Below are 12,218 nucleotides of genomic sequence, written 5' to 3'. Positions count from 1 at the left end.
AATTTCATTGTAACCACTGAGTTGGATCTTCTTCAACACAGGTTTGCTGTTTGGAGTACTTGTTGTATTTTCCATGTTGTGCTTGGAAATCCCAGTTCTTGATAAATTTCCAACCAAGTTTTTGGTTGCCCCTCCTCAAGTTTTGGTGTGTACATCTTTACTTGAAGATGTGTTCTACCTCAAGTATAAAGAATAAAATTCAAAATTCTTGTTTTGACAGGAGTCTGTGAAGGTTTCAGAGTTGAATCCTAATGCCAAAGTATGGGCAAATCATGTGCTAGAACTGGATGCTGCTGCGAACAATGCCTGTGAAGTTTGGGAAGAGCAATTGGGGGCTCCTGAGGCTTGCCCAGAAGGTAATGGCTCATCTATTAGTACCTATACACATTACTAGCTGCTACCTGTTAGCACTAAAGCATGTCAAATTCAATTTGTCATGCTTGCTGTTGGTTTTGGCAGAGCAGAAATATAATGTACAAATTTTAGGAATTCTGAAACCATTGGCATTGTCTTCATTGCCCCCATTCCCACACCCATCTCCCTCTATCCTCATCCTCCAGTTACCCAAGTGGGGCTGACCTCAAACTCAACTTGACCAACTGCATGTTCTAAAGAAAGATGTCCTCTTAATTTCTATCCTGTCAAGACTTCTCTTGCACCCAAGGACACAAGCATGGCCTTTATACCCTTCCTTTATAAAGTATTCTGTGGGTCAGTCTCGTAAAACTTTTGAATTGCTTCCAAGATATTAACACCCTTCAGATATGTAGACTGTATCTGTGCTGGTCCTTCAGAAATCTCATCATTGATGTACAAAAGTGTAACCTCTATATTAATTCCTTTAGCAATAAGAAATTATTTTTAGCTTTGCTACTTGCAAATATCCTTTAACAAATTGTGTACTGATCTGCTCGTGCTGAAACTCAAATTCCTGAGCTCTGTAATCTCTCTCCACTTAGAATTGTACAGAATAGTGGAATTAAATAGATAATTCTTCAGAGCAATTGTTCCCAATATGTAACCTTTGATGCACAATTTGGTGAATTGTAAATTTGGTAATTTGAGCATTTTGGAAAGATGTTTTGGGGTTCAGGAGCCAGGATTGTTGTTTTTGTAGTTTACGAAAATGTCTTTTCAATATCATATTCCATTTGACAGGATTTGAAACCAATGGTGATGCTGCCAAATCATTTCAGAGTCCATCACAGGAGTCCTCTCTGACTGTTCCTTCCTCTGAACAAACTGATCTGGATGCTGTTACACTGCAGTGCTCTGAATCTTATTACTCAGAGTATGATGTTATGCATGGAACCAGACAAACAGGTAACAAAAGACACTGAAATTTCATTATTATCAATCTGATTCTCCTGAATTAATTGCTTTTAAGGTAAATTTCAACTTGTTTATTTCCCACTATCCCTTTTTTGGGGGAGAAAGAGCTGCAATCCGAATTCAATTATAATCTTTTTCATTTTAATGGCTCTGGACTTCCACATTTCCAAGCCTGTTTTGGCTTGGTTTTTACTTTGAATACATAGTAAATGCATTGATCTCATTGTCTTTTATTTTGTGCTATTCATGTACACAATGTAGTTCTGTTTGAGCGAACTAGATAGGCCAAATGGCTTAATTTTACTCCTATATTTTATGGTCTTGTGGAATTGCATTCTTACCAGATTGCAGTTCAAATTAAAACTTACAAGTTTTTGTGTTGACACACTTGGCTGAATGAAATACAGCTGTATTTCAATGTTTGGAACTGTTTCAACTCCTTCTAATACTTCAAATTGTTAATCTGGTATTTTATTTGTATTTTATTGATTTTATTTAGAGATACAGCACAGATGGGCACTTCAGACCGTTTGATCCACAGCACCGAACAGACCCTGATTTAACCCTAGCCTAATCATAGGACAATATATATAATAACCAGTTAACCTAACTGGTACATCTTTGGATTGAGAAGAAACTGGAGCACCCAGAGAAAATCCACACATTTCATAGTGGAACTCCTTGAACAATGCTGGGATTGAACCTTTAAACTCTGTCCTGAGCTGTCATGGATGCTGAATAAATGAGAAATAAAAGCCATTAGGCCCTTTTTTGTCCCTAGTCTGCTGTTCATCAATATCATTGATCTTTCATTTAACCACACTTCAATCTCGTATCCCTTGATTCCCTTAATGTCTGCAAACCTGGAAATATTAGACAAACATATAGTTACTGATCTGACTCCTCAAAGGAAAAAAAAGCCTTGGCTTGAATATCTGCCGACTTCCTTGGGCCATAATGGCCAGTCCTTATTTTGAATTTATGGCCGTCATTCTAGATGCATAATTCTGCATCTAACCTCTCCAGTGCCATGAGAAATTTCAGTTCAGAAAAATTCTTATTGTTCAAAATGCAGAAGTACGCAAGTCCCATTCTGTTTAATTTTTGTACTGCAAGGGTAACATCCTTGAAATTATAGATCTCTGTAGTATGCCCTCTAAAGGATATATAGTCAATAGACAGTGAGACCAGATCTGTACATTAATCCAGGTGTGCACTTTTCAGAAACTTGTATAATTGGAACAAGGCATATCTACTTAATACATTGTTTGTCTTCTGTTATGAAGGGCATGGTAACGTCGTAGTTTGCACAACACATTATCATACCAGTGACCTAGGTTCAATTCCTGCTGCTGTCTGTAAGGAGTTTGTATGTTTTTCCTGTAACTGTGTGGGTTTACTTTGGGTGCTCTGGTTTCCTCCCAAATTTCAAAGATGTATCAGTAGGTTAATTGGTCATTATAAATTGTCCCATGATTAGGCTAAGGTTAAATAGGTGAGTTGCTGGGCGGTGAGGCTTGAAGAACCATAAGTGCATGTTCTTCACTGTATCTCAATAAGTAAATTGTGTGCTGTTGACATGTTAACTTTTCCTCTAATGGCTAATGCAAAATATCATGCAGTAGTCTGCTGATGTGTTAGTAAGAGTCTTTTTTAGATGATGTACTTCCCTTTTTGTTCAGAGCTGTATACTTGAAGGAATCTCTAATGTTCAATAGAAGATTAAACTTGCTCCAATTTATGTAAGCTTTGCATTGGTGTGATTCTGAATTATTAAAATTTACTGGATATCATCTACATATCTGCTAATGTACTAGCTTTTAATGCCTTGTAGGAGGAGGAGATCAATCTCTTTTAGAAGCTCAGACAGTTGGTCAAGAAGACCTGAGGGAATTGCTGAAAAAGACTCTGGAGTTTTGCTTGTCTCGGTGAGTCCTCAATAGTAGCTTTTCACTGTTTTAACTAAAGGATTTCATGTTCACTGTGTTTGTCTCTGTACCTTTTTTTTTAAAAAAAAACACATTTGGATAATACTGAATTCTACAGACTTTTTTTTCTTGGACTGGATAGTTTTACCAAATTAGGAGTATAATTACTTCGTGAATACCTTCAAACCCTCCATACCCAGTAAGATGGAGTTTTCAGAATCTGTAAAGGTTTGCAGAAATTCTATATTCAATTAATATTCTGTGCTCAAAGCAGTTATCCGCTATCTGCATATGTTTAATGTCTTCCATTGAATGAGACAAATAGCAGTTAATATATTCAAACCAAAGAATATTCCTATCAATCAACCCTGGCCTCTTAAGTTTGCCCTTTCTCCTCAGGTGTGCTAGTTGCTTTTGAAATGAGGAGTAAGTTATGCGGTTTTGAAAGAGTATTGAAACAACTTGTATGAAGAGCAGAGTTGATAAGCTAATGGGCCTGGCAAACTGACAAAAGAATTTATTTTTGCTTCAATATAAGTGGCAAAGGTTGGAATGTACCGATAGGGGAAAATGGTGGAGGCAGATTGAAACATAGTATTGAAATGGAAACTAGCTCGGTGACTGAAAGGAAGGAATCTACAATGCTGTGAGGAATTAATCTGGGGACCAGGTTGTTGGACAGCCCTTGAACCCTTGTATAAAACCATATTGAGCTTGGTGGGACAACTTTCAAGTTGTAGCCATTCTGCTTTTGTGAATTGTTTCTTAAGTTTAATATGTGAATATTGAAATGAGAACAAATTTACTGGTTTTCGTAATGTGTATTATTATTTTCTGCAGTGAAAATCTGGCCACTGACATGTACCTAGTATCCCAAATGGACAGTGATCAATATGTGCCAATACTGACTGTAGCAAATCTTGATCATGTGAAGAAACTGAGCACAGATGTGGACTTAATTATTGAAGTTTTGAGATGTAAGTATTGCTTTATTAAGTGGTTTTGAAAAACAAAAAATTGAAGAGTTGTTACTGAAGATGTATGTAATTCATTTAGCATTGCCTTTGGTCCAAGTCGATGAGAAGGGGGAGAAGGTCAGGCCAAATCAAAATCGCTGCATCGTTATTTTACGAGAAGTACCAGAGTCGACACCTATTGAGGTAAGAGCAGGGTTGCATCAGAATTCAACAACTACAAATCTTCGAACAATCAAAAATAGGGTAAGGAGTTTATAAAACTGCATATTGTACAGATGGGATTAGTTTTAGATAGACCAGGTCCACATGTTAAACCCCTGAATTGGAGCAGGGCCAACTTTGAGTGATTAGGCGAAAAACCTGTCAACTCATAAAATGTACGTTCATCTCCCTAGAATTGGGTAAAATGAGTATTACCACTTCTATGAAATTCTGCAGCAATAGTAGCATCCTATTTGCATATTTAGAATTCTGTTTTTGAACAATAATCCAAGCAGCTAGCTAGTTTGCATGGAATAGTTTGATAACGAGCTATCTGCTTTTCTTTCTCTTCCCCCCCCAGGAAGTTGAAGCACTCTTTAAAGGAGAAAATTTCCCAAAATTCATGAGTTGTGAATTTGCTTACAATGACAATTGGTTTATTACCTTTGAATCAGAAGCTGACGCACAACAGGTAAAATCAAATTTGCAATAAGAATTTTTAGATTTGTCAATTGCAAAATTATTCTTTGTATGATGGTCTTGGAATTGCTATGGTCTTAAAAATAGCTTTGTATCTAAGCTGCTGCATATTACACACGACCCTTACTACTTGTCCTTTGTTTAAGGTGGGCCCAGATTGAAAGCCTGACTGGTGACTTTATTGTGCAGCCTGTGTCTGATTTGGTTTGTTTCATAGATGTGATTTTGCACTAATTCAAAGAAGCTGCAGCTAAAAGAAGGCAGTGCCAAATTGGTGCAGTAGAGGGCGACTTGGGCCTGAGATTGAAGTGCACTGTGGCTGCCTAATGATTGATTGTTAGTACAGGATGGTTGAAATGGGTGGTCTTTAATTTATTGGGAGTAATTTTAATGAGAAAAGGAGAAACTAAGTAAATGGCAAACTTTGTTATTAAAGCAGTAACTATTATTTGGAAAATTTTTGAAAATTAAACTCATTATTAGAACATGTAGGTTAAAACTGAGCAGATCATTGAGGTTGATCATTTTTATGTAGAAATTGTGAAATTTTTAAATTATGCTGCTTGTTGAATCCCTTTCCTTTTAAGGAGACGTAGATTTTACTCACATCTTCAAAGAAAATGTATACGTTGTTAAATTGTTCCCTGCTGATTTCTGTGATTATATTTGAACTTATTTAGCCTTGACCATTAAAGGATTTGATATCTATGCTTTCAGCAGTTTGTTTGCTTTAGTGTTTGCTATACTGTCAGCTTTCATTTCTAAATAGAAAGCCACTTGAATATTGCCACCACATGAAATAGTATTCTTTCTGAGCATGCATTGTCAACTGAAAAATTTATATCTTCAGCTTGAACATCAATCCTATGTCCTTATAAGGAGTAACTATCTGTGTTCTGACCTGTTTGTTTTGGTCAGGCATACAGATACCTTCGAGAAGAAGTAAAAACCTTTCAAGGGAAGCCCATCAAGGTAAGTGTTTCGTATTCACTTAATTTTCTCTTGTCAGTAATGTGAAATACCCAATTGACTTTGGACCTTTATTTTGTAGGCAAGGATAAAAGCAAAGCCAATGGCTATCAACACTTTTCTACCAAAGAATGGTTACAGACCTCTTGACATGAACCTATACACTCAGCAGAGGTACACATCATTTTATGTGCCTCCTATCTACAGCCCTCAGCAGCAGTTTCCACTTTACAGCCTTCTTGCTCCACAGTCTTGGTCTACAACCCACAGCTACCTGGATCCAACACTGGTAAGCATGATCCATTTGGAAACTCAAACTATGTGTATGCTATTTGACTTACTGATCTTTTGGAATTTCTTTGAAATTATTTTGGCTTTACAGAAGTATATTCACTCCTTGCAAAGTGTGACCTTTGGCTTTTACAAACTTCATTAATATTTTGGAATAGTCAGAAACCATTTGGATCTCTTAGAATTTCTATAGGAAGCAAAGGCATGTGGTTGGTTTTATTCCGAACCTGTGGCGACCCACTTTCTGCGCAGGTGAACCGGCTCACAAATAGCCAGTGCGCGGGGGGAGACTTTGGTAATGCACCTCTGACATCATTTCTGCCAGGAGAGGGCGGGCACTGGGGATTAAATGCCAGTGCCGCGAAGTTTGAATAAACTAGTCTCAAAATGACTTACCGACTGTGTGTCGTTATTTCAGCGTTGTGTGTAGCACATCGCTACAAGCCAATCATTTGTCAGTAGTCAGAACTGCGCTTTTTGACTTTGCATTTGAGAGAAAATGGTTTTTCCTTATTTTGTTTCATATAAAAAAAATCCCCCAAGCTGTTAGGCAGCTTCATTTCACTTGAATTTCATTTTCTTCCATTGGGTGTAGAAGAATTGAAATAAGCTCAGGAGTGACAGTGGCTGGCATTTCTTGGGATAGAAAGTAGCTCAAGTTTCCCTAATTTTTGGCTATTGGCTGTCCCCTTTGCCAGCTGTGTAGAACATTAAATAAGATTCCAAAGATAGGAACATAAAATTAGTGGAAATCTGACACCTTGATTATGCCCTACCTTGAGCCCCATTTTCCTGCATTTTCCCCATATCCCTTGCTCCAGAAATCTATAGATGTTTTGTATGAACCCACTGAGCTCGGATGGAAGATACCAAAATTCATCCATGCTCTGAGACCCATGATCAATGACTCATCCCTGGCAATGTCGTCCTCATCCACGCTTTTGAGCTCTGAAGTATTTTGTAACTTTCAATGACATTGCCTCTCAACCTTCTACTTATATGCTCAGCCCGTTTCTCTTTGTACAGTACTTATATGTTTATATCGTTTGGAGTATGGAAATCAAAATTGGTGTTCTGGGGAAGTCTCATGACGGCCCAATGTGGTCATAGCAAAATGCATCTTTAGTCTTGTAGCAAAGGAAAATAACTTCTGGTTTAAGATGTCGCTAGTGATGCTCAGTGACTGCTTGCTGCTGGCAAAGGAAGAAAACAACTAAATATTATGTAAATTGCTTTTTCTGATGAGTGATCACTGCAGGCATTAGACTGACTTCCCTGTTGGAGTTGAGCTTTTGAACCACCTGTATAACCTGACATTTTTGTGGTGGGAACTGAAGTCTCAAAGGTGCAGGACAGTTGCGGCGTGTTATGTGCGTGCTGAATCAAGGCGGCGGAGAGCAAGTAAAGAGCTAGTGTTTGGCTGTTTGATCTCGGAGGCAATACTGAGTCAAGGCGGCAAGACCCAGACCTGGGCCTGGGTGAGAGGAAAGGCTCAAGGCTTGATTTTAAGCATTGAGCTGAATTGGAAAAGTTGATTATGGGCCTAATTGAGAACATATCAAAGTGGCAGGGCCCAGGTCCCAGAGCAGGGAATGACTTGAAGTTTGAACAATTTAAGCATTGGGCCAGATTGAAAAGGTCAGTGTGTCGGGGCTGGAGGCAAGGGATGGGCCACTTCAACCCTGGCTCTACAAGTTTTACTCAACTGCTCTGAACTTTAGCTCACTGCTCTGCAAGGTTTACTCATCTCTGCACTGAATTGTGGCTATGGCTTGCAGCTATCATAGTGTGGACTGCCTTTTGGGAAATTCAGTTCTGAATATTGTTTGCTTTTATTGTTAGCATTTTTTTTTGCTCTGCACATTGGGTGTTTGGTCTTTTGTCTTTTTAATGAGTTGTTTTGTAGCGCCCTGTAAGAAGACCAATCTCGAGGTTTAATAAAGTAGGCATACTTCATGGCTCCAACAGAATTGAAAACACACTGAACCACAAATCACAGCCTAAAAGTGCTGATTATTTTAAACGGCCATTGGAATCTCAAAGCAAACAGTAAAAAAGCCAGTCAGTAAAAAGACCCAGGAAGCAAGTTATTTAGTAGCAGAAATTTTTGCCCAGAAAAGGAAAATCCACACAGTTGGTGAGAATCTAATAATACCAGCATGTAAAATTATACTGGGTAAAATGCTAGGACAAGATGCAGTTTGAGAAATTGAAAAGGTTTCATGCTCAATAATGATGACTGGTTCTTTACTTGCAAAGTTCAGGAGGGAAGAGGAGTCCTCAGGAGAGATAGCACGGTCATTGGTGACTGTAGAGGCCAATTCTGGAGCAGCAGAGACATGGAAACAGCTGCTTTATGGGCGATTGGGTAATAGGATCCTTCCTGCATCTCATTTTCTCTTCAGCAGTCGCTTTTCTGGATGCCTCAAAGTTCTTGGCTGCTCCGTGGATCAGTATTCTCCAGCAGTCTCTGTCACCAGCTAGTTGCTGCCACTCTGTGACCTCTATTTGCCTGAGAGCTGCATCTTAAGTTTGTCTTTGTACCTCTTACGGGGCACCACGATCACTCTTGCCCTGAGAGAGTTCTCCATAGAGTAGTGTTTCGGTAACCTGAAGATGTCCGTGTGAGATACGTTGCCTGAACGGCAGTGCTTGGAAGTTGAGCTTTCTCCCGGACCTTGTTGGAGACACGATTCTGCCAGTTGATAGCTGTGATGGAGCGGAGGCAGTGCTGATGGAAGCGTTTGAGCAGCTGGATTTGCTTGCATTACAAGGCCCAACCTTTGGAGCCGTGTAGCAGTGTTGTGACGACGGCAACCCTGTACATCTGGATTTTTGTGGATGGATGCAGCTGATGGTTCTTCCGCACATGTTTCTGGAGGTGCCATAAGGCACTACCAGCTCTGGCGAGTCAATTGTCGATGTCCCTTACTACCGTAGTGTTGTTGGAGATGATACTGCGCAGGTAGGTGAACTGCTCAACTGTGACAAGAGGGTGGCCACCAATGGTGATCTGAGGTGGGTTGTAAATGCCTTTAGGGTTCTTCTGATGGAGGATCATTATTTTATTCAGACTGACTGTTAACCTGAAAGCCCTGGCAGCCTTGGTGAACTTTGACTGCAGCAGGTCCTCTGTGCTTGAGGAGAGCACAGTTGTCCACCTATAGTAGCTTGTGAATGGGCCTTTGCATGGTTTTTGTTCAGGCGAAAAGGCAACCACTCTCAAACTATACCCAAGTTGGCATATTGATATTTCACATGATGCTGAAGAGTTTATTGTGATAAACTGAAAAGCAACAGCTTCTCTATCCAGGTTGATGAGTCAACAGATTTCACCAATTAATGTCATGTTTTAGCATTTGTAAGATTTGTAAATCATGGCGAAATTCAAAACTTTTTCTGTTGCGAAGAGCTGCGCAGAACAAGCAAAGGCCAAGATGCATTTAATGTTTTGTCTTCATATCTGGAAACAAAAGGTCTGTCTTGGAGGAACTGTGTTGGTATCTGTACTGATGGTGTCCCATCAGTGGTTGGCCCCATGAGAGGTTTTGTTTCTCTTCTTTTAAAAAAAAGAGGAAAAAATCCTGACAGTGTCACAACGCATTGCTTTCTTCACAGAGGTGCTGATGTTCTGGATGATGCCTCAAAAATGGTTACCTTTATTAACAAAGACCAGTTCACTCGAGTATTTTTTAAAATACTGGGAAACCTGGGCAAAAGAGCACACCAGTCTCCTACCACATATAGAAATCATGTGAATAGCAGAGGAAGAGTTTTCAACAGGGTGCCTGAGCACTAAGGTGTATTGCAGGAGTACTTTCAGGAAAATAGGCTAGGTTTTGCTGAGTGCTTTGAAGATGAAGAATGGCTGTAGAAACTAGCTTGCTTAGCAGACATTTTTCATCATGTGAACCAGTTGAATAAGTCTGAAAGATTCATGGATTTGAAAGGAAACTGATTCTTTAGAAAAAGCATATTGCAAAAAGAAATCTTCTGCTGCTTGGGCTTGAGAGTGAGAAAGGATCAGAAAGTCTTGAGCCTTATTGAAAAATACTTGGAAGAACAGCAGAACAAAACTGAACAGTATTTTCCTCCTGTTCAACTCAAGTGAGGGGCCCTTTCTCTGAATCTTCTGCTCAACCTGAGAACTTCTCTTTGAGAGAAGAGGAAGAACTTTGAGATGCAGTCTGATTATGCACTCAAGGTGAGAGTTACTGACCTGCCCATGGACAAGTTCTGGATTTTAAAAGAAGAGTATCCTGCCATTCAAGGGAAAGCATTGAGCGTTTTGCTGCTGCTTTCAACTTGCATATGTGAGCGAGCTCTTACTTATTTAACAAGCATCAAGAGCAAGGACAGAGATTGTTTCATTTCATTTGAAGGTGTAATCAGTATGTGCTTACCTCAAATTCAGCACAGAATTGAGCACTTCTGCAGCAAAAAAGACACAGGTTTCAAACATTTGAGCCTGATCATGTCAGTTAGTAAGAAACTGTTTCTTTGGTTTTGTATAAAATTGTCTTAAGCCATCTTTTCATTCATATTGCTTTGGCTTGTGGTTTTTAGTAACTTTATTCAACATTGTCAAGAAATTTTTGTTGTAAATAGCATTATTAAACAACCTTCATTTTAAATTAAATCTATGGAGCCTATCTTTAGAAAAAATAAATTCAATTTTGGCTGAAGCCAGTTACTTAACAGAAATTTATTATGTTTGCCTTGTGAGTTTTTTTCCCAAGAAAGGTAAGATGAGTTCAACTCGTTTTTCAAGAAAGGTTGGCTAAAAATTCATTCTCTACTCAAAAGAGCCTTGGCACTTATCTTTGGATGATTATTATATTCACAAATTGCTGATCACACTAATGTACGGTGAACTGTAGATATAATAATTTTTATGTTGGGGTTCCCTGAGACTTGAAAATTATTTCAAGGGTTTCTTCAGGGCAAAAAGTTTGAGAAAGGTTGTGCTAGACCATAATACACAGGCAGAATCAGGCCATTCGGCCCACTGAGTCCTTTCTGTCATTCCATTATCTCATTTCTTGCCCCCCTCAGCCCCATTCTCCTGCCTTATTCCCCCATAACCATTGACACCCTGATTAATCAAGAACCCATCAAATATTAGCTTTAAATGTACCTGTTGACTTGGCCTTCACAACCACCTTGGCAAGAAATTCCACAGGTTTTTGTTGCCAAGAAATTCCTCCTTGCTCTATTCTAAAGGAGCTTCCCTCTATTCTGAGACTGTGCCCTCTAGTCCTAAACTCCCCCACTATAAGAAACATCCTCTCCACATCCATTCTGTCTCGGCTTTTCAATATTTGGTAGATTTGGTGAGATCCCCTCATTCTTCTAAACTCCAATGAGTACAGGCCCAGAACCGTTCATTCCTGGAATCAAATTTTTTTGTAGACTAATGGTGAAACTAGACAAAGACTAGAATATTGTGTTAGAAATAGAAAGATTTGCCTTTGAAAATGCCAGTGTTTTGAATGGATTTTCCGAACCTGGTTTAATACTGGCATATGTCGTGAAATACATCATTATGCTGCAGCAGTACATTATAAAAAGTTATAAATTACAATAAGAAATATACACACAAAATTAAATTAGTGCAAGAAAAGAGCAAAAAAAATTGAGATAGTGCACATTGGTTCATTGATTTTTCAAAAATTTGGCAGTGGGGAAGACGCTGTTCCTAAAACGTAAATTGTGTATTGCCAGGCTCCTGCACCACCACCTTGAAACCATCACCTCCATGTGATGGAGGTCCTAGTAATGTTGTGTGTCTCATCAACCATCTGATCTTTCATTCCTGTATGCTGCCTCACCACTATCTGAAATTCTGCCAATAGTTGTTTCCTTGGCAAATTAATTGATGGTGTTTGAGTGTGCCGTGCTACAGTCATGGGTGTAGAGAGAGAATAGAGCTTTGGGAAAGTGCACATCCCTGAGGCGCACCAGTGTGGAATGTCAATGAGGAGGAAATGTTACTTCCTATCTGCACTGACTGATCTCCTGGTGAGGATGTAAAGGATTC

At 39.1% G+C, this 12,218-nt stretch overlaps 1 protein-coding gene across 3 annotated transcripts in view; it reads left to right on the top strand.

Annotated features, from left to right (window-relative positions):
• Positions 1-12,218, top strand: part of larp4b (La ribonucleoprotein 4B) — a 95,247-nt gene that overhangs the window by 51,318 nt on the left and 31,711 nt on the right. For all 3 annotated transcript variants that reach the window (XM_059971905.1, XM_059971906.1, XM_059971904.1), the window contains exons 3-10: positions 221-356; positions 1,159-1,323; positions 3,167-3,260; positions 4,101-4,237; positions 4,317-4,420; positions 4,800-4,910; positions 5,837-5,890; positions 5,970-6,176. In XM_059971905.1, coding sequence (XP_059827888.1) covers positions 221-356; positions 1,159-1,323; positions 3,167-3,260; positions 4,101-4,237; positions 4,317-4,420; positions 4,800-4,910; positions 5,837-5,890; positions 5,970-6,176 — 1,008 coding nt within the window. The remainder of the gene's footprint in view (positions 1-220; positions 357-1,158; positions 1,324-3,166; positions 3,261-4,100; positions 4,238-4,316; positions 4,421-4,799; positions 4,911-5,836; positions 5,891-5,969; positions 6,177-12,218) is intronic.

The sequence above is a fragment of the Hypanus sabinus genome, chromosome 6, assembly GCF_030144855.1.
Source record: "Hypanus sabinus isolate sHypSab1 chromosome 6, sHypSab1.hap1, whole genome shotgun sequence".
Taxonomy (NCBI): Eukaryota; Metazoa; Chordata; class Chondrichthyes; order Myliobatiformes; family Dasyatidae; genus Hypanus; species Hypanus sabinus.
This window is presented reverse-complemented; position numbering and strand designations above follow the sequence as displayed.